General features: G+C 28.6%; 5 protein-coding genes across 11 annotated transcripts in view; 2 read left to right on the top strand and 3 right to left on the bottom strand.

The window, feature by feature from the left end:
- Positions 1–187: 187 nt before the first annotated feature.
- LOC130902415 (phospholipase A1 member A) lies at positions 188–5,577 on the bottom strand. The gene is made up of 8 exons (XM_057814555.1): positions 5,527–5,577; positions 5,291–5,454; positions 4,729–4,861; positions 2,984–3,206; positions 2,065–2,254; positions 1,527–1,718; positions 1,303–1,471; positions 188–1,206 (listed from the first exon to the last, which is right to left on the bottom strand). The coding sequence occupies exons 2-8, from the start codon at positions 5,361–5,363 to the stop codon at positions 1,092–1,094; spliced, it is 1,095 nt and encodes a 364-aa protein (XP_057670538.1). The 5' UTR covers positions 5,364–5,454; positions 5,527–5,577; the 3' UTR covers positions 188–1,091.
- A 2,303-nt stretch (positions 5,578–7,880) lies between these two features.
- LOC130902412 (protein lin-9 homolog) lies at positions 7,881–12,918 on the bottom strand. Its single transcript, XM_057814547.1, has 2 exons — positions 12,562–12,918; positions 7,881–11,635 (listed from the first exon to the last, which is right to left on the bottom strand). The coding sequence occupies exon 2, from the start codon at positions 11,614–11,616 to the stop codon at positions 9,880–9,882; it is 1,737 nt and encodes a 578-aa protein (XP_057670530.1). The 5' UTR covers positions 11,617–11,635; positions 12,562–12,918; the 3' UTR covers positions 7,881–9,879.
- Positions 12,919–12,945: 27 nt separating this feature from the next.
- LOC130901680 (nuclear pore complex protein Nup50) lies at positions 12,946–16,235 on the top strand. Of its 2 annotated transcripts, XM_057813214.1 has the most exons (4): positions 12,946–14,175; positions 14,278–14,568; positions 15,523–15,778; positions 15,861–16,235. In XM_057813214.1, exons 1-4 carry the CDS (start codon positions 13,479–13,481, stop codon positions 16,168–16,170), a joined length of 1,554 nt encoding a protein of 517 aa, XP_057669197.1. In that variant the 5' UTR covers positions 12,946–13,478; the 3' UTR covers positions 16,171–16,235. The 2 variants fall into 2 exon arrangements, with proteins under 2 accessions (XP_057669197.1, XP_057669198.1); XM_057813215.1 differs by lacking the exon at positions 14,278–14,568 and having other exon boundaries at positions 13,306–14,175.
- Positions 16,236–17,818: 1,583 nt separating this feature from the next.
- LOC130902456 (probable dimethyladenosine transferase) lies at positions 17,819–19,939 on the top strand. Its single transcript, XM_057814618.1, has 4 exons — positions 17,819–18,189; positions 18,243–18,736; positions 18,797–18,903; positions 19,811–19,939. The coding sequence occupies exons 1-4, from the start codon at positions 17,913–17,915 to the stop codon at positions 19,851–19,853; spliced, it is 921 nt and encodes a 306-aa protein (XP_057670601.1). The 5' UTR covers positions 17,819–17,912; the 3' UTR covers positions 19,854–19,939.
- Positions 19,761–22,940, bottom strand: part of LOC130902455 (uncharacterized) — a 36,969-nt gene continuing 33,789 nt past the window's right edge. For 5 of the 6 annotated variants that reach the window (XM_057814613.1, XM_057814614.1, XM_057814615.1 and 2 more), the window contains 4 exons: positions 22,434–22,773; positions 21,890–22,068; positions 20,724–20,810; positions 19,761–20,023 (listed from right to left, as the gene is read on the bottom strand). In XM_057814613.1, coding sequence (XP_057670596.1) covers positions 20,736–20,810; positions 21,890–22,068; positions 22,434–22,773 — 594 coding nt within the window. In that variant the 3' untranslated portion in view covers positions 19,761–20,023; positions 20,724–20,735. Of the gene's footprint in view, positions 20,024–20,464; positions 20,811–21,889; positions 22,069–22,433; positions 22,774–22,940 lie in introns of those variants that run through there. The other variant, XM_057814612.1, reaches the window with a different exon arrangement.

Genomic DNA, 22,940 nt, shown 5'->3' with positions numbered 1-22,940 from the left:
TCTTGAAGGGTCATGGGTCAAATTAAGAAGTCAACATAGCCGTTTATCTGTGTTTGGGGGAATATAATGCCGCAGATGTACAGTTAGTTACGAAAAAAAATTGTTTCTAAAACGTACAGGGTTGCGACATGAAAAATTAATACGTTCATTGTTTAGTGATCCATTGGTATAATCAATAAAAGACTTGTATCATTTTAAATTATATTTGTAGTTTTAATTTTACAATTTCACTTTTATAATTGATATAATAATATGTACATTAAAATGAATATTCGCTCAACTTTCATACCTATAATTACTTATCAACTCCTTTCATTTTGACTAGCAATACTATATACAGGATGAATCAATCAAAAAATATATCGTCTTAACAAAAATGAGGTTATAAAAGGTTTAATGACAGTCTAGTTATAATACACCGACATATACGTAGCTGCATACGATATATAATAAAATTGCTCGATATAATTAATATGAGTATTAAAAAGCGGAATAAATGAAAAAATAAAATAAGATAATGACGTAACAATGTGAAAAATATGAAGAGTACATAGAAAATAAATAATAATATCAGAAGCAAATTAGTTAATTCAATATAAATATGTGAGAAAATTATCAGATTCAAAGAATAATAATTAAATTAGAATTGTTGTCTAGTTATAATACACCGACAGATGTGTAGCTGCACATTATATATAATAAAAATGCTTGACGTAATAAATGTCGGTATTGTTTCGAAACAAAGGAATAAAAATAGAAGAAGAAAATGACATGACTACTATAAACAATATAGAAATATGTCGAAGACAAGTATTAAAATAACACTAGATAGTAGTAGGTAAATAATAAAACCAAAAAATAGTAAATAAATGAGAAAAAGTAAATAAAGAAGTCAAAAAAAGGGAGAATAATAAATATAATAACGGTAGCTTAAAAACAAAGTTCACGTTATTAAAGACAAGTGTCTATAGCAATAGTTTTGTTTGAATAAATTTTACAGGGTGATTCAACAAACATCCATTATATTTATTTTGATTATTATCGATTCATCCTGGATAATTTCTAATTAAAACAATCTAACTTTAATATAATCACGTTTTTTCTAAATTTTTCAAATACTGGAGAGCCTTTTTCTTCAAATGCTCTGGTGGCCCTTGAGCAAAAGGCGGTTTTGGATTAGTTTTGACATAATAAATACCTCTAGTACTAGAAAACAAAAATAAAATCCTCAATAACCAGCAACAAGTCAAAATATATTTAAAACAAGTTTAAAGGTCAAATGGAGGTCAGAGAATATCTTACCTATGATCGATATCCTCCCCCATAAGAACGTACTCTCGATCTTCCGGCGCACACCAACCTAACATGTAACTAATAAGCGACGGACACGGATACGCCCAAAATCCTCTATCAGTAACAATGGATTCAATAAAATACGGCGTTACCCTCGTATGATCGCAAGCCAAAGTGTCTGAATAAAATTTACGATTAATAATCGTTAATTGTCTGTTTAATAATAAACTCACTAAAAATCGTCGAGCTACTGCAACCTGGTTGACTAGATCCACCATTTATATAAAAATCTACGTGCCCCGTTGGCCCCCATTGTCCTAATACTCCAGCTCCTGTATGTAGAATATCAACGAAATGGGCGTCGGTAGGATCTAAATCTCGCGACGAATTTGAACCCATATAAAGGAAAATAGTTGGATCCAAACCTGGATATATTTATATTTCACATTAAAAATCTAATTATTTGTCAGTACGACATAGTTTTAATGCAATTTTATTGATAATAACTTGTAAATGTTGTCACTTTCACCCATTTGTATAAAAGTACTGTGTTGTTGAGACAATATGTAATATTATTATCATTTAATCACCCGTGCTAAACACATTTTTATCTGTTTATATTCAAGCAAACTTTCTCACAACTATCTGTCATGAAATAAGTATAGGAAGTAGATGACGTAATTCACTTTTACTTTCTAGAACTCCTTTGAATACTCATAATACTACCAAATCATTTGATTACTACGAAATAATTTTTTTTTTCACCCTTACCTGTAATTCTTCCTAGTTTACCGTGTTTGACGGGATCCAAGTAATTCGCAACTACTCCTCCAATATGGGATCCCACGCTGTAACCAATCACGTGAATATCGTCTGCTCGTACTCCCCTCGGATGAGTTGCTAAGTAATCTATAAGCTGCGCCACGCATTTTGCACAAAAACGTGGCGCCCACGCCATTTGCTGGGAAATATAAGTATAACGATAAACACTGTATGTTTTCTAATTAAAAAATGTTTGGAATAAATTGTATGTATCACATTTTTTGGGACATCCTTTATAATGATTTCGTTTATAATGTAAAGTCTGTTATTTGTGAGGCATAACGATCTTTTTGAGATAATTATACGATTTGATTCATTCGAAAGTATAATTGCATAATTTTTTCTATTGAATTGTTTATAAGAACTTGTATATAAATCCTAGATTAGTGAAGGAAATTTTAAAAGCAATTTGCAGTACACAATTTTCTTATCAAGATGACAATCATGGCGATAAATTTACTAACTGTTAAAATTCTAACCTAAAAAGTTGTCTGCGTCTTGGAATGTTAAGAAACTGTTTCACTTGATTCGATACAGGACAGTCTGTAGGATTTTTTAAATGTAACTATAGTTTTAAATAGTTTTAATACATATTATGCAATAATAATGAATATTTATTGGAGTACATTATAAAAAAGCGGTCATTGAACTCTTTATCTCGTAAACCATATGAATTATAAATATATCAATCTAATATCAACAATTTCTATTCAATTTTGTTTATACTAATTATAAAAAAAATTACAGTTCAACTCATTGAGAACCTATTAAATTAGATAAAACACAATGTGATTAGAAATCATCAATAAACTATGATGAAATATATTTTTCATTTCCTGTATTACTAATAAATTTCAACGGATAGTACCTTAAGACATGGTTCTTTTACCAGGGTACCATAATCGACGATAATGATGTTATAATTTCCCCTATAGAAGTAAGCGTCTCTCATATCAGTACTTGGAGCATACATTCTTCCCCCTCCGAAACCATGTATTACAATTTTCGTAGGGTAAGCCCTATTAAATTGACTATTAAATAAAGATTCCACCCTGGTGGTATCTAGTAGTTCTGGGTTTTGTTGGGTTCGCCTAAAAAAGGCAAAAATGTCAATAGAATAAATTGTATCATTTCAAACATCGTGAAAGGCATTTATGAGGTAAAAAAGAAGATTTTAATATAGATGAAATATATGTGGAAAAATGTATGTTAGTATTGAAAACATATTAAGTCCTGTATATTTTTTCATTTTTGGGTACTTTATTAACTGTCAAATATAATTGCATCCCTATTTTTAATAGTTTCAAAACCTATTGGGGCTTCATCCCTATATCTGAAAAGATAAGAAAAGAAGAAGAAAGTTATGAGGATATAAAAAATAAAATAAGACTTGTATAATTTGTACATCAAAAAGATGCTTTGGAATAATATGAAAAAAAAACTTTCACCGAACTTTTTAATATAAAAATATTTAAAATGTTAATAAATTAATTTCTCTGTTGTATTGTTATTTACAACCTATTCAGAGTTTTGTAAACGAGACGAGAATATACAAAAAGGTTACTAAAGTATGTAATACAAGGCTGAAGAGTCAGTTGAATATTTTTGACGGTGTCTGATGAGGTTTTATTGACCAATGAAGCAAAACATTCCAAATAAACTTCGAATCATTCTTTAGAACGATTATTACAAAAAGTAAATTCAAGGTTAAGTTCAGGGTCAATGTAATCCTTTTAATACCTTCAACAAAAACAACTCCGTTTAGAATTTTGAATAGATTTTACAAAAAATACGTTTCTTTTAAAATTATTTTAATACGTTTTGCTAGAATTTTGAAATACGTTGCAGCTACATATTTGAATCAAGGTCAAGTTTAAAATTTCCTTTCAACTAACGAGATCGACGCTACAATCGGAAGACGAAAAAACCCGAATAAATTACATGTTAAATGTTGCCAAATTTATAAAAATGAAATTTAATATCATCATTTTAATTTAGATATTTGTCATGTTAATGATTTTAAGTAATGTTTCGATTATAATATAATATCGTAGCTCTGTGGGTTGCCTAATTTCCATTTTTGAGTCAAGGTAAACGTAAACACAATTTTTTTGTATCTATCTTTTATTGCGAAATATCTGTCGTCCAGGGAAAGTAATAAAAACATGCAACTACGATATTAAAACATGGCAGTAGCTTTTAATTTTAATTTAACATTCAAAACAAATTACTATGTATTTCCATTCTACATGAAAGCACAAGTATATTCCATACAACAGTTATTTTTCATTATAATCAGTGTCACTAAAATTGTATTATGTTTCTGCATCATAACGTTGTTTTATAAAATGGCTACATACTGAAGTGTATGATACAGGGAGGTTCAATAAGACGTTCTAAAGTTATTTTAATTAATTTAAATATGAAAAATTCACGTAAAAGGTTTTAAGATATGCTAAATCGATCTAAAATGTTTAAAAACTTGTTCCATTTCGAGTTATACTTGAAATTAAATTGAATATTATCGATAAACATAATTAGTAATTAATCTTCCTGGATTATAAATATTTTAACCTTGGAAAAAATATAGTTATTATTAAATATAATATTTACCTTGTGTATAAAAAAAATTGTATTTGTTTGTGCGGGCATCTGTATGGTTTTGGTATACAGGAACTGGTGTTGAACAGATCTGATATGGATTCTGGTTCTTTTTTTCTAGTTTTAGATTGTTGTGCATAGATACCTTCAACAAATTAACGCAAAAAAAAACTTTTCAATATTTTATTACACAATTTAAAAATTTGAATACATTTTCTACCGGACTTTTATTAAAATAAGGTCAACCACTATGTGTCGTAATTTCTTACTAATTTAAGATTAATTTCTCGATTAAATACTAGAAATAGAAGAAAAATTGTTTTATTAACATCTTTACTTTTGATTTTTTCAAAAAAATTGACACATTTCGTGACCCAATTCATAAGTAAGACATTTTATTTTTAAGCATTATTTATATTTTCTAAAATACCTCGTATATGAGTGGGGAATGTTAATATTTGACGGTTGCATTATAGATTTCATATTCTTTTCGTAAAATTAATTATAAAAAAGTTGCTACGTTACAAATTTAATAAAAGTGAATTTTAAAATATTTTTTTATTATAAATCTTACCGGTAAATATAATTAATAATAAATAAAGACACACAAACACAAAATTAAATATGCTCAAACATTTATACGACATAATTATTATTTATTTTTCATTTAATTTATGTTTTGAAGCCGTTTTGATCGTCGACGAAACTGATCAAGTCGCGTAAGTGAAAGTGGTGCACCTACAAAGATCTCGGAATTAATACTAACACAGTTTTTAAACTTTTTCTTCGATTGCCTTCACCTTTTCTTACCTGGTAAACCATGTGCATACGCACTCTCACTCTTCGTCGAATTGGATTTTGTAATATTAACGTCATTCAAATACGAGGGACAACCTTCATTTATTATTTAAATAACAATTCACAACAGTACCTCGTAATATATTTTGTATTTAATCAACGCTTCAATTTTTTGTTTGATCATTTCTTATTCCCCTCGTATAGTACCTTGATTATACCTTATAGCCAGTCAGTATCTTCATGCTTTCGAAACATATAATTATCCTGTCTGATTAAAAAGAAATATAATCACCAAAAATGCAACATCCTGTACAGCACACACAAAAATATTTTTAATCAATAAATCATTAGAAATAAGTTTCTTTTAAAAGATATTCTAATTTAAAAATATATAGCGTAAAACTAGAAACAGTTCTTCGAAGTAATAACGGTTGCAGACTTTTTATCTAACAGTGGTTTTTAAAAAGAAGAATCGTTGCTAACTTCTATGAAATTAATTATTCATTGTTGCCAGATTGAGCATTTTGATTGATGTGAATGATTTCGAATGAAATTTTTATTGAAAAAATAGAGTTTTTGTCGTATTTGAAGAATTCTGAGACTAAGTTGTATATTTATTCAATATTGCAATTCCATTTTCCAATAAATGTAGTTAAAAATTTTTCATTTGTTGGTAAAATATTATGGAAAGACGATGTATATCACTCACTTGAAGAAAAGTCGAATAACGATCTGGCAACATTGTCTCTATTATAATTTGACATCTTTCTAAGAATGTTTATAATAAATTTAGAGGTTTTTATATGTACATTGTATACGATATGCTATGCAATATCATTCAACTAGTTATATAAGAGATATTAACTTATTACCACATTTCCCCTGCTTTGACAAAATATATTTATAATGAACAAATTGTAGGTTAATTGGCTGGAATAAAAACTATAATTAATAATTAAGGCGGAGTTTGATAGAATGTTAAGAAAATGTAGATAATCATTTTATACGTTCAACGTACTTAATTTAAATGTTAAAAATGGTTTTCATAGATTTTATACAGTTTCTTAAACAGTGATCACACCTATTAAATTTTACTATTGTCAAAAAATTTAATTTTACTGAAAGTTTTAAGAAAAAAATCATTACAGTTTTGAAAATGCTTCTTAAAGATACCCCATTAATATATTAATACAAATTTTCAAAGAATATGACAACGAAACAAATCTACATATACAAAGTGTTAATTTTTGCATGGGAAAATTACATTTGGTTTTTGGTATTGTCAACAACGGACAGCTGCTTCATTATTTCTTTATATATTTGTGTTTTACATTATAATAGCGAACACTGCGTTAATAATTGAAATCAATATATCTTATAATACTATTACTTGAAATGTAACAAGTTAATATCTAGAAAACATACGACGTGGCAACCATGTAATACTTCTGTCATATTTATTCAATGGTTTAATGAGTACAATGTAATGTGTGTTGCCTATATTGATTCAATTAGCAATTTAATCTTTATTTTTAGAAGATATAACCATGAAACAGGATCTACATATGCATAATATAAATCATTGCTCGTGTGGAATTGATTTTCGGTATTGTCAATAAGGGATGATTGTATCTAAATTTTTTTTACATTTGTCGTTTTTGAATATAATTAGTTATTTTCTTTACATATAAAAGAAAGTATCAAACATAGCGATAAGAACTTTATTAAGGCATCTTTACACTATTTCATTAAATATGAACTTGGAATATATAATTTTATGCAAACGGCAACCATGTAAAACGTTTGTCATAATGTCTTCAAACTTTTATCATATTGACTCGTGATCTTAAAGGATTAATGTAATATGTGTTGCCTATATTGATTAAATAAGCGATAGTAATATAAATAAAAATATAGATGAATTTGTGTGGTTATTGTTAGTAAACATCTTGAAACAATCTTATGGAAATTGATATTTTCAAGTTTTTGTCTAAAAAAACAAGCGTCGGGCAATTTTATTACCATAATAATACATATATGTTATACGTTACTTACTGTTATTGTTCACAGTACAATATTTGACAGTTACCTTGTGTATTTAAGAGCCGTTAAAGAAACATTTTGAATACATAACCTCAATTATATAAAAATTATGGTGATTTAGGTTGAAATTACGAAAAATTATTGCACTAAAAATTTAGGATATTATTTTCAACTGTAATTTTGTATTTAGAACATTCCAAATGCAATTTCAAGCAGTAATATTTCCATTAAGGTTTAAATTTAATGACTGTGTATGAGTATATGACAATTTTTGATTAATTTTTTTAGATTTCTCAATTTTTTGTAGAAATAAAACAAATAAATATTTATTTTCATTTATTGTTCGAAAAAAACCATAAAAACAAAGACAAAATTTACATCCAAATAGTTTACAATATATTATTTTTAAGACGAGCTTAAAATTTATATTGCACATAATTATATACACGAAAAAGAGTATAAATATTGTCAAAAATATTTGTAGGGTGCTGATATACAAAAACAAGTGCAAAAACGATTATGTAAATATAAAAAGTTAGATTATAAAAACAAAACTTGTCGATCTTCATTTATAAATTTATTTCCGTCCATTTTTCGTATTTATAAATATATAAAGTTCATATTTTTATATATTTGAAAAATAAAATGTCATATTTTATAAATATCATTTCATTTTTTTGTAGAGGAGGAATAAATTGGGACAAAATAACTACCAAATTAGAACACACTACCGAAGTTGATTCCACCAAAATTTTTCAAAATCATAAAAATTATATTTATAATATACAAAAGCTTATTTCTCATAATATTTATGAAATTTAATAAAAACATTGAGAAGCAAATAGTTGATGGAAAAGAAATGGAAATTTAGGAAAGTTGAGAAGGCGTTTATAAATTGATAAAACCATAGCTGGAGAGGAAACAAAGCAATAGAGGGGAGCTAAGGGAGTTGTAATGAATCAAAATGTAAAAAAAATCGTTATTCAATTTTATTTTTTTAAAAACTTTCTATGTATTTTCATTTTAAAAAAATAAATAATGTATTTAATGATTAAAGAGAGAAAATACATTGTATTTACCTATACTGAATAGATTGAAAAATAAGCTTCAATTATAAATCAATCACACCCCGTATATATAATCAAACACATCCTGAATTATATGAAAACATAAATTTGAACTATTAAATTTTTGTAGTGGAGGAATAAATTGGGCCAAAATTGTTTCATTTATTAGAACACACTACCAAAGTTTATTCCACCAAAACTTAAAAGAATTATATTTATAATGTGGACAGGCCTATTTTTCAAATATTCTCATGAAATTTAACAAAAAAAATTAGGAAAAAAATAGTAAATCGGAAAATAAAGAAAATTTAGGAACGTTGGAAAATAAAAAAACAATCGATAAAATGATATAGAGACGGGTGGCAAGGGAGCGGTAGGGAATAAAAATTTCGAGAAATTCGTTATTCAAATTTAATTTTTGAAAACAATGGTGTGTATTTTCATTTTTGAGAAATAAATAATGCATATACTATAGTATATAGTATTACTAAAATCGCGATATAACTTTTTTTCATGATAATCAATTTTAATTAAAAATCAATCACTCCCTGTATACATAATAAAACATCCTATATAAAAATTGATATTTAAATTGAAAATGTTTGTAGTGGAGGAATAAATTGGGCCAAAATAATTCCTTTTATTAGAACGCACTACAAAAGTTTATTCCACCAAAACTTGGAAAAAATAATAAGAATTATATTCATAATATATCCAAGCCTATTTTCCAAATATTTTCATGAAATTCAACATAAAAATTTTTAAAACAAATAGTAAATGGAAAAGAAATGAAAAGTAGGAACGTTGAAAACTAATAAAGAATCATTATAATTATATATAAATAGGAAATAAAGGGGTGGTAAAGGTGCGGTAGGGAATCAAAATTTCGAAAAATTCTTCATTGAATTCAATTTTTCCAAAACTATGGTATGTATTTCCATTATTGAGGAATAAATGATGTATATAAAAATTATTTAAAAAATGAGCTTTTGTATTAATTAAATGCCGATATTACATTTTTTGGTATTTCAATCAATTTCAATTATAAATAAATCACACCCCGTATATATAATCGAACACACCCTGTATGTATAAAAACTGAAGTTTAAACTATGAAAATATTATTCAAATTTTCGTAGTGGAGGAATAAATAGGACCAAAATATTGACTCCCAACAGAAGTTCATTCCACCAAAAGTTGAAAAAAAAAATAAAATATACAAGTCTTGAATTACCTAGTTGTTATATAAAAAACATCATATTTTCGTATCAACTAATAATTTATCGTGGTTAAACTGATTCATACCGACTTCGATATGTTTCATATGCACTTCCACGTTCGTTTGAAACACCCTTTGATTAGCCGGACTCAGAGTTCTCTTTATCTGTTCCATTGTACCTTGCAGCACTTGTAATTCGTAAGCGTTACTTTCCACGTCCGACATATTCTTAACCTGCAACAACAAAGCCGTCAAGTCCGTAATTAAATCTAGCACCGACGGATTTTGACACGAATCTTTTTCCGAAGAAATAATCGAATGGTGTTTATGTACGATATCCTTAGCTTCCTCCCTGCATTTTTCTCTCAAATGCGAAGGGGTTAGCATAGCTGCCACGCTCGGTTCAGTCGCGATTTGTTGACAGTACACTTGCATTTCGTCGAGGTACTTCTGTAAATCAAAATTCAATTTTTCCAAATCGACCAAAACTCCCGCGTACCTCCTTTCGAAATCTTCTGTTATTTCTTCGTCGAATGATATCAAATGTTCTGCTTCGGTGTTTAACGATTTCAAAGTTTTTATCTTGGTTTGTTTGACATTTAAAATTTTAGTGACTAGTACCATTCTTTCTAATAATCTAGTGGGAAAACCTCCTATTTTTCCTTCTTCTTGGTGTTGAGAAAACGGGGGGGTGTTGAGCAACGAACCGGAAAGCAAGGGATCTTTTCGAAGTTTCAAATTATTCACTACAGGAGTTTTCACTGGTGAAAACACTACGTTATTCCTCGGTCTAAATTTAGCTTGAAAACTCATTATCGATATAGTTTCAGGTGGTTCGTTTGATAGTACTTCGTAATCAGGTACCGAATGAGTTCCTAAGCCTTGTCTCTCAAATGTTATCCTATAAGTGTTATTTGAAGTATCTACGGCGTCTATGCTTCCAGTAAAGAGACCGTCTTGTGGTTTTCTTAACCTAGCAGTCACTTTAGTACCTATAACTAATTGCATTGGTATTTCAGGGGGTAAATCTTTAAAACTCGTCATATCCGTAGCTTTCCTTTGTTGTAGAGCCCTGATTTTCTTTCTCTTCTTTTCTAATTCCAGTCTTTCTTCATTGAAAAACGCTTGTGAACATCTACGAGGTTTCCCCATCATCCTACGAATTTTCGTCCATTCTACTCTTGTTAATTCTCGTGTTTTCAACTCGGGAAATGATTCTTTTAAACATATGGTAAAATCGTTTTCTCCGTCAAACAAACATCTATCTATGTTACTGTAAAACCATTCGTAGCACACCCATTTATGAGCTTTCGGTAGTTTTAACAAATTCCTCAACCGCAATCCGATTTTTTGTCCTATTTTCCTATCCGGGGAATTTATTGGGGGAGGAGTAGGGTCTTTGTGATACTTGGAATCCTTCGAAGGAGTTTTTTTAGGAGTCACCTTATAATCTGTCTTTTCCACTTTCACTTTAACCGGAGTATTCTTCTTGGATGGAGTAGATTTTGCTTTTTTCGCACTTGGTACTCGATGATGCGGTGTATTTACTATATCATCGTCAAAAAATAAACGATTCTTCTTTCTTATTCTAGCTGGCATTCCTCTGGCGTTTAAAACTTGAGGCGGTTGAGTTGGAGTAGGTTTCGGAGGAGGTTGTGTACCTACTCGCTGTAATCCCAAAGCTGCAGGACCTAAAGTTGGTAGATCTTCATCTATTTCCATGTCGTCGTCTTCCATTACCTCTTGTTTTATTGCTACTTTCTCGTTCGTCATCTTAGATTATAATTTCCACCTGAAATTAATAAATAAACAGCTGGATATTTCTGTAATCAAATATAATTGTTTGTTTAATACTAATAACAACAGAAACACTTTAAAAAATTACTAATACAATGTATTTACAAATATTGATGTGTTACGTACATCAAATCTACTAGAAATATTGTAAGCAATGTAAATACAAATCAAAAACCTTTTAAATGTCTTTTACCATCTTTAAAGACCATTTTCACTTATATAACACTCAAATTTCACCAAATACTCCTATAAATACATTTATACTTACGAACAAGCTGTAAAGAATATTTATTTACGATATTATATTCATATTAACTTCCATATAAATGTAATTCTAATATTTGAAAATTTCAATCATATATAAATAAATATGAATTCATTTTAGCTAAAAAAACATTTATATTAATCCAACAATAAATATATGGCATATATTTCAACCAAAAAATCACCCTTCAATAAAAATTATGTATAATGAACTAACTTTTGTGATGAACTAACAGAAAAAATGTAAAAATATAGGTTATAATTTCAATTTATTTTAATTTCAAACAAACAACTATATCTTCGATATTTTTGTATCATGCTTAAATCAAAAGTTTATCGAATTGAATTAAAAACAGTATTTCATGATTATAAAATGCATAGGAAGATGCAGTAAGCGATGTCATCAAAACACATCTCAAGTTTACATATCAATTGAAACTCATTAAAAAAAGTACTTATAGTTTCCTTAAAGTAATTTAAACGAAATAATATCATCCCGTAACGCGAGTCAACGCCTGTCACACGTGAATTTCGACTGTGGAATCGATAGCAAAAAAATTCAATTTAAAAAATTTTGAATTCGTATCATCATTTTCAAATTCAAACCTACTATGAAACAGAAACAAATGAAATTAACAGATTTAAATGGGGTTTTACCTGTTGAATATAGTAGAAAAAGTTTTTCTGTAGTAGAGTGTTGTCTATAGTAGCACTAATTACTTAATAAACAATCATTTTAATACAAATAAATTATCTTAATTTTTGTAAATAACCATTTTCAGATACAGCAGCCATGTTGACGGTAAAACAAGGCGCGATGCGCATAACCGAACTTGGACATTACTTCAAATTTCTTACCACGAATTTTTCTGAAACATTTCTTCATTCACTCTTTTAAACAAATAGTATAATTAATTTAATATTGGTTTTATAAGTATACTATACAATGGTTATAACTATACACACAATTTAAATTTAAAGATTTTAAAGTAGTTGTTACGCATATTCAGTGTTGCCAGTTTGATGAAAAAAATGGCATTTATTAAAATTGACAGTAGATTGTTGGTTGTTTTTTTGCCACATTTACTTCTTTAATTCTGTTAAATATGTATTATAAGGATTAAAAATTATGTTGTAACTGTTTTTTATAGTTATAACAATTTTTCAAATAATTGAAATTTGAAATTATAATACAGTAACCAGATTAGATATGAAGGTAACGTTAAAAATCAATTATAAAACGTTACAACTGTAAACGAAAAATTTTGCTAAAATGTTAATTATTAAAAAATGTGAACGAACTAGTATAATTATGATAATAGATCATTTATACTTTGAGGATTTTATTGGTTGTATATAATTTTGACAATTAACGTTAAACGAGAAGAGCCTTACTACATGATTGATGACATCTGTCAACAAATGCCCTTATGAAGTGTATAATTTGACAGAGAAAATTTTTTTGGCGGATTTTATTAGTTTTATTGAATTTAATGTGAAATCCAACATTATAGGTGGATTTATTGTATATAAATCTGTTTTCTGAATAAAAAAATATTTCGTTGAATATTTTGATGGCTGGAAAACGATGCGCTACTAGTGAATTGAACCATGACAATTGGGACAGAGAAGAGGTCCCCGAGGAGGCAGGTACATTCCAAAAAGCATCAGACGACTCGTTGAAACAGAGAGTAATAAAAACAGCTCGAAGACGAAATCCTATTTCATCAGTGAGGGTCAACGATGATAATGAAAAGAAAAGTGCCTTCACATCTTTTACGGGTTTTGGAAAGTCGTCTACACCTACGTCTGCTGATTTTTCGTTTTTATCAAAAATAAATACTCCAAACACCCCGCCGAAACAAAATGGAATTGAAGAAAAAGTGGAAAACGATAAAAATGATATTTCTTCCTTGAAGTTTAATAATAATCATTCAATGGATAAATCGAATGATTATTTTTCAAAATTGAAAGGTTTAAATCAAAGTGTCTCTAATTGGATCAAAAAACACGTAGATACAAACCCACTTATAAATCTACAACCAATATTCCGTGATTATGAGAAATATTTCGAAGAACTAGAAAAAGAGAAAATTCTAAAGCCGCCGGATGTTAATAACGCGGATTCAATAGTTTTTAAACCGACAACTAGTGTTCCTGATAGTACTACAGAGAAAAAGCAATCAGATACTGCTGTAACAACTAAAGTTTCCAAGGAAAGTAGCAGTATTACAAGTAAACCTCCATCTACAGCTGGATCTTTTTCATTCGGTGAGTTTATTGTTTCTATCGAGAGCAAATTATTGAAATATGATTTGATTAGTAACAGAATTTGATTTTAATTTAAGTAAACTCCATCTTTTTGCATATTAGGTACAACAACTAAGGAATCCTTGAAAACAACACCGTCATTTTCATTTGGCACAAATACTTCCTCGTCTACAAAAATTTCTGAAACTTCAACCGTCGAAGCAACAAAATCTTCTAATACAACAATACCGTCTTTCATTTTTGGTGCTCAACCAGCTAAATCCACTCCATTTACATTCTCTTCTAACACTACTTCACCTTCAGCGAAAAATACTACAAATTCAACTGTGTCCCAAATTACTTTTGGTGTACCTACAAATAAAGATGCTCCCAAACCAACTTTTACATTCGGAAGTAAGTTTGAAAAAATTGAGGTACAGTACGTTTGAATTTTGCTTGTTACACTAGATAATATGCTGATTTTATTATTATACTGTTGATTTTTATGAAAATTAACGTTGAGTGTTAGTTTATAGACTTTTTTACTTATTATGCAGTATTGGAAAATATTTTATGTTATTAATATGTAGGGGTTAACTCCACAAAAATATTTTTTGTAATTTTATACCCAATTTAAAAAAAGTTGATTTTTTATGTTGTTATAGAATAAGCTCCATTATTAGTTAAATGGTTTGTTCTCTTTTTATGAATCCAACTATAGGTGCTAAAGGATATTTTTGTCGTCGCTCAACTCACAGGAGTTGATAATATGCCAAGTGCAACTTCTGAAATCTGCGTATTTCTTAGGATAACTGTCTATCGTAGTATTAGGGACACAGAAGGCGCAGAATCTCAAATTTTTTACCCCGTAACTTTTGCCAGATAACTTGATTAATAGTTCAGCTACTTTGTGGAAAAATTCCATAACATCCACATGCTCTTCCGCAGTTAATTGATGCTTTGACTTAAACGATCTCAAACATTTCATTGTTTGTAGGGCATTGTATTTTTTCAACAGTCTCAACAAGACCACAATGTATACGCTTAACCTCACTTTCTTACAGTGGTAAACATCAGCTGTTTTGGGGCATTCAAATCCTATGTCTGATGTGGTTAGGGCAACAAAGTAAAATTTCTAATGTTTTACTTCTATTATTTTGAAAAAAAAACCCATTTTTAGGGTGGAAAAACCGAGTTTTCATATATTTGGTCAAACCTGCGGTATATCACTATAAGTATAAAGATAAATATTTTAGTTTCAATTAGAATTTAGTTTGAGTATTGTGGAATTTTTGTAGATTGTGATTAAAATATGTCCCATTATTGTATACGGATTAAATTTTAGAGATGGTTATGTTTCTATTTTAGATGTCAGTAATAAAGAAACTACACAAGCTACAAGTACAACAACCCCTTCGTTTTCTTTTGGATCTTTACCTTCTAATTCGTCCATTTCACAATTTTCTACTTCTTCTCCATTTACGTTTGGAAATGTAGTTAAACCAGTTACAAGTGGAGGTGATAATAAAGAAGAAGTAGGAGGAGGAGAAGAAGAAGAAAGTGAAACACCACCTTCTAATGAATTCACCCCGGTCGTGGAAAAGGATCATGTTTATACCGTCAGGTACAATTATTTGTATCAAAATTGTTTTTTTTTCTTCAAAAAACCTCCGAAAGTCTCGTATTGTCTAGAATTTCATTTTTAGATGTAAAGTATTTGTGAAAAAAGATGACAAATTCGGTGACAGAGGTGTGGGGAGTCTTTATTTGAAACCTATAGCGGATACGGAAAAAATTCAACTTGTAGTTAGAGCCGATACAAACCTCGGTAACGTTCTTCTGAATTTTATATTATCAGAAAACATACCGATGAAGAGGTTAGGGAAAAAAGATGTAATGTTGGTATGTGTGCCGACTCCAGAAGTGAAACCACCACCAGTTCCTGTTTTAATACGAGTAAAATCATCAGAAGAAGCCGATAAACTATTAGAAACCCTGGAAAAATACAAGAAATAGATGATGGTTTCTTTTTAATTTTTTTATTATGTCATTATTAAGATCAATATACAACATTTTTTTGACGTGTTTTATTTATTACCAATCGAAATTTGAATGTTTTCCAAGCAAAATTATATATATATATATATATATATATATATATATATATATATATATATATTTCTATAAAATAACCCAAAAAGTATCGACAATCAATTATTTTTAGAGAAGTTACGGGAAACAAATCGTTTACCCCACGTAGCATAATTTAGAAATTTATCAAAATAAATACCTCATTCATTAATTTAACCAACGTCTTCACATTTTCATTAATTTTTGTGTTATTTGACTTATTTCTTTTTTTAATTTTGACCCAAATGTGTAAAGAATAATGAAGAAATAAAACATTTCAAATACCCCTGTAGATATGATCTTGTTTATATAAGTAAAATAATTACCTTCATAGAAAAGTACTACATATGTTCAGGCCATTATTAGCGTAATTCAGAAGAACAGGTTTACAACACGTTTGTTTAATTCTATGATCAGTTAATGAATTTTTAACGAGTCAACGAAAAATAATTGAAATACATTTTTAGTGTCCATAATAAAATTTTACTTTTAATAATCTGATATTTCGGCTGTTCGAAAAAATAATTAGTTTTAAAAGTTAGAAATTCTTAAGAAATGAGATGATGTAATATACGTGGAAAAAAAAGAAGAGAGAGTGAAGGAAAGTCATTCGTAAAAAAAGATAAGTAAACGTTGTAGAAAGTAATATTTTATTTAATATAAAGATCCATTGCAAGACTGTAAACCTAAAATAAAAATACAAAATAAAGTAATAACCCGAATAAACACTATTTGATGAAATTTGTTGCAATGAATCTTTATTTAACAAACATATTATATTCGAAATTTGCATTCGACTAAAATAAATTCCTAATGAATTTAATATCAACATTAAATGGCGCAGAAAATACCGATTCTTCTACACTATGGTTAATTAATAAATATTCATTAAGTTGAATTGATACTACTTAATACAATTTGATGATTGCTACACTCTGTGTACTCTCCACAGTATCATTACACTGGCAGAGAGGACTCCGAAGGTGTAGTGCATAGAACATACCCTATTTTGTGATATAATGCTCTCAGAAGTGTTTTGAAAAAATAAAATGAAACCAAATTGTCTCAATTCCAAAAAATAGAATTTATTTGAAAAATTCTTATACATTATTATATGTCATATTTACTCAGTGCGTTGGGAAAAACACCAAAACTTTCTGCTAACTTTTGTATTATTAAATAAAATTTCGTGGGAATTTCATAAGGGAAATCTCGAAGTAACTCGCTATTAGATATTTCCACTTGATAATTTTCACTTACTGATATATTTGCACAATTATTATTAGCATCTTCATTATCATTCTTTTCTTCAAGAAAAATCATTGAAAATTGTTTGCCTCTATTGTTCACTTTATAATTTGCTGCAGCATAATTTCTGGTAGTTTTGTTTCTATATTTTCGAGTTTTTGATTTCTTACCCATTTTTTAATTTTCGAATGACAAAACGCACATCTTATTTGAATAATTTCTATGTCTATACGTCATTTTTATACAAGATTTTTCATTTACTAAAATCGAGCTGTAGTTCAATTACTTCAATCTTTTAAAAAGAAGAAGAAACGCACCACATATTTTTTTGTATTGTTTACCATGTGTTATTTTTAAACTTTGTGGCTTAATAATAAGCAATGCCGAAAGTGAAAGTAGAAAAAAAGAAAAAATCACAAAATGGTGTGGTTAAACAAGGTATTCTTTTCAATAAAGACTTCGGTCAACATATTTTAAAGAATCCTATGGTGATAACATCGATGCTGGATAAATCTGGTCTAAGACCTACCGATGTAGTTCTAGAAATAGGTCCAGGAACGGGTAATATGACTGTTAAACTGTTAGAACAAGTTAAACGCGTGATAGCGTGCGAAATAGATACAAGGTTAGTTGCAGAATTACAAAAAAGAGTACAAGGTAATGCATTTAGTATTTAATAACTTATTTTACTATTATAGTCGAAATTCTAGGTACACATTTGCAATCCAAATTAGAAATTCAAGTAGGGGATGTTTTAAAAAGTGATTTACCGTTCTTTAATGTTTGTGTAGCTAACATACCTTATCAAATATCGTCACCATTAGTTTTCAAATTATTGCTGCACAGACCGTTTTTTCGATGTGCTGTACTAATGTTTCAACAAGAATTTGCTCAAAGATTAGTAGCCAAACCCGGCGATAAATTATATTGCCGTTTATCAGTTAATACACAATTATTAGCTAGGGTAGATATGTTGATGAAAGTTGGTAAAAATAACTTTAGGCCTCCGCCTAAAGTTGAGTCTTCAGTAGTTAGGATCGAACCTCGGAATCCGCCGCCTCCAATAAACTACACCGAATGGGATGGTTTAACAAGAATAGCTTTCAATAGGAAGAATAAGACGTTAGGAAGTGCTTTTCGGCAGACTGCAGTTTTGGTTGCTTTAGAAAAAAATTTTAAAGTACATTGCAGTTTAAATAATAAGGTAATAAACATGTTTACCATGTATTTTGATTTTATCACGTATTTGGAGTGATTTTTACAGGGATTACCTGAGGATTTTAATATTAAAGAGAAAGTTGAAGAGATTCTTGTGAAAGTTGAGGCTGATCAAAAACGGGCTAGAACGATGGATATTGATGACTTTATCAGGTATTTAGTTTTGTTATTTATTTGATTTTAGTAGATTTTTTGTTATTTAGGGCTTCAAAGTTGGTAATTTGGATTTATTTATATTAAAATTGTTTCTGGAAAAAATATATTTTCAAAATTCATATTGTTAGTGATAATATTCAGATTGAGCCTATTTTTAAATCAATTTATGCTTTTAATTTGAACAATTAGAGTCTATTTTTAACTAGGATTTTGTTAATTTTTAGTCGAAATGTTGAATATGAATACTCAGAGCCCGTTTTTAATAAGATTTTTTTTTAAATTTTCTTTAAATGGTAAATTTGCTTACTCAGAGCATATTGGAATTTTGTTAATTTTTTATTTAAATGAATTTAGTGAATCAGAGCCTATTTCTAATTAGAACTCTGTTACTTTTTGCTTTAAATGGTGAATTTGAACAGTCCGACCTATTTTTAATTGAAATTCTGCCAATTTGCTCCAGACCTCGAATTTGATCACTCAAAGCCTGTTTCTAACTAGTATTCAGTTAATTTCTGCATTTAGGGTCGAATTTGATGAATCACAGCCTGTTATTAACTGGTATTCTATTAATTTCTGCTTTTGATGTTGAATTTTCTCTCTCATAACCTGTTTTCAATCAGAATTCTGTTATTTTAAGCATCTAACCTTGAATTTGATCACGCAGAGCCTGATTTTAACTACAATTCTGTCAATTTCTGCTTCTAACCAACCTCAAATTTAATCACCCAAGACCTGTTTTTAACTACAATCCAGTTAATTCCGCCTTTAGGATCGAATTTAATCACTTTTTACTTTTTTGATCCATTCTATTTCATTTATTTGTTGAATACAAACATTTAAAATAACAACACATAAATAAATAATCTTTTATTAATAATTAACATTTTTTAATATAATTTCACAGGTTGTTACATGCGTTCAATGTAGAAGGCATACACTTCTCCTAACGGTAACACGAATAATTAATAAGTACAACAAAAAAAACAAAATTAACAATAAAATATTCAATACAAAACAATTTATATAAATATTTATGACAAATAAAATTATATAATATCTCTCAAGTCTTTTTTATTTGGTATTTGGACCTTTAGTTCAGTGGCACAGACGAATAGATCTATAACATTAAAGAAAATAAAAAAAACACTACTACACTTATAACTAAAATACAGTAAAAGTGTTTACTATTTAGTGAATCAATCGAAGCTGATTGGCGCACCGTCTATTTCCAATCACATGACAAAATGCTTATTATGTAGAATTTTCTAAATCTTTCAGCGATAAAATTAATCACAATACTAAGTTCTGGAGCTACCCTGTAAGGGTAGATAGAACAATGTCATCCTGGTATCAGATAAGATACAAGTTGGTTTGGGAATACCAAGACAAGTTAAATGGGCTACTTGTTTTGGTGGATTATTTGGGGCAAGTTTGAAACGATTTTCACCTATTTTTATTTTTGGTGGAATATATTGGACAAATTAACATCCAAGTTTTCGTCTTTTTCCTTTCTTTTTTAAAATATTTGGGACAAATTCATGATTAAATTTTCACCTTATTTATTTTTTGGTGGAATATTTGGCAAAAATTAAAATCCTAATTTTCACCTTTTTTTTTGTGGAATATTTGGGAGAAATTAATATTTAAAATTTGATCTGTTTTCTTTTGAGACAATTTTTACTTGTTTTCTTTTTTGGTGGAATATTTAAGACAAATTAATATCTTAAATTCCACCTTTTTTGGGTGGAATGTTTGGAACTAATTTGGAGACAATTAAACCAATTTTATATACAATTTAGTGTAGAGACGAAACTTACCTAATTTTTCAATCAATTTTTCAAATTTTCTCTCATTTGTTTTGACAAACTTCTAGCAGTCAAACTCGAAACTATTTTATTCTTTCCCTATAACAAGAGATATAACGAGATACACGTGAAATTCGAAAAGAACAATTGAATATACAGTTGACAAACAATTAAAAAATTAATCGTATTTTGTGAAAATTCTTAGAAAACTTTAAACAAAAGACGATAATTTCACGTATTTTTCACAAACTTAACACAAAATCTCGAATCATTTCGTAAAACTTGAAAAAACCACTGTAAACTTATTTTTTATTATAATTAAACATTTCATAATCTGTCAAAAGACTAACATGAACTTAGCTACATTATAAAATAGAAGTAGTGGAGAAGATATTCCTATCTCTTTTTAATATCCTATTGCTTCGAAGCAAGTAAAAAGTGAAGTAGTAGAAGCTTGGCCGTGATTGTGAAAAGACGTATGTAATAAAAAAATTTTATTGTTAGTGTACCAGTAATAACACTTAGAGTGATTATGCCCACAATTAGTGATATAATATGTTGATTTAATATACAAGTTTGTGTATTTTCGTGTTAAATTTGTGAGATCATATAAATCAGTTTATTATCGCTTCATATTAGTGTGTGAGGTTTTCATTGTAAAATTAGTTATGTTAGTGTTTGTGCTACCATCAACGGAAATTTTTCGAGAAGAATTTTAACTGTGAGTTTTTATTTTAATTTTTATTATCATGCACGCCATTGTCTTCCGCCATTATAGTTATAAAAGCGGGAAGGTAACAGCGTTGCCGAGATTCGAGGGTCTACGTCTTTTGATTATACAACCACCAATGAAGCAACTGAATATAGGCAACCCAATATACGTACGAAGTATATTTGGTTGCCGATGTTCATATATCTACTGCAATCAGCTGTTAGTTTTATTTTTGTGTTAGGACAGGGCTGGTCTGTACGTAAACTTAAATTCGTAGTGGCATTTGAAAAATTGTAAAATTTTTTGGATTTTCGTTTAATAAGTGAAATGTATTCTTTTTTATAATGGAATACTGAAAAATTCACTCTCTTCTTAAGCGAAAGAATACTAAAAAGAGATAGGCGTATCTTAACTCTACAAACGGTTATTTTTTTATTTCGCACTATATATAGTGTCGTATACTTACATCGAGTTTTTCGAATTTTTTTCTCAAATCTTTAACGGAAATTGTAATATCCTCTTCGGTATGTATTTCCTCTTTATTTTCCGATTTTCCTAAATTAGTTTGTGAAGCTGATATTTTACCAAGAATGTTGTGCACGATTTTTCTTTTCGCTACTTCTTCGACACCCGGATCGTTCTCTTCTACGAAAAAATATCAAGAAAAAATCTAAAATCGTCTATATAAATTTCTTTTTAAACTAAAATTTAGATTCTGACGTATAGATAACATTATAGTTCTTAAATCTTCAATTTTAAAGAAAAATTTAATGAAATATACAAAAGTTTACGTTTCCACACACAGATAGCGTCAAAGTCGATAAAAAAAATTTAATAAAGAATCTAATTTAGGTTCTGGCATGTAGTTATTAAAAAACTAAAACTTTAATTAATGAAAAATACCATAGATGACATTTCTTAACCTTGAAATTGTTTACCACAAATTTCGTATTTTAATTAAAATTATAGAGATGAGACAATATTAAACTAAAAGTTATTAAATAACTTACCTTCATTTTTTAGCGGAGATTTTTCTTTATCATCCCAACCGTTTTGGTTGCAATCATTTCCGTTCTCTTTGATGTTAATTTCATTCAATTTAATTTCCATTTCATCAACATCTTTGGTCGACGTAGTCTTCGGCATTCTAGAAACGTCCGTAAACACATTATCTTCTACATCGACGATTTTTTCTTGTAAATTCGACTGTTGTTGAGCGTGTTTCCTTTTTTCCAGGGCGTATTTCCTAACGGCAGGTTGCTGGTAAATTTTCGATATTATGGTGTTATCCCTTTTTTTGTGGGAATCCATTTCGTCGATCGATAAGAGATCGTCACTCGAACTGTATATCTTTTAAAAAATGTTTTTTTATATAAAAAATTCTTATCTTCTTATCTCTAAGATAATTTTCTTTTTTAATGATACATAGTCATTTTTTTGGTGAAATATTTGAGGCATTTTTCACCTGTACCCTTTTTTTGGTGGAATATTTAGAACTAGTTTGAGACAATTTTTAC

This window comes from Diorhabda carinulata, chromosome X, assembly GCF_026250575.1.
Source record: "Diorhabda carinulata isolate Delta chromosome X, icDioCari1.1, whole genome shotgun sequence".
Classification (NCBI taxonomy): Eukaryota; Metazoa; Arthropoda; class Insecta; order Coleoptera; family Chrysomelidae; genus Diorhabda; species Diorhabda carinulata.
Note: the sequence above shows the minus strand (reverse complement) of the source record. Positions and strands in the feature narration are given on the sequence as shown.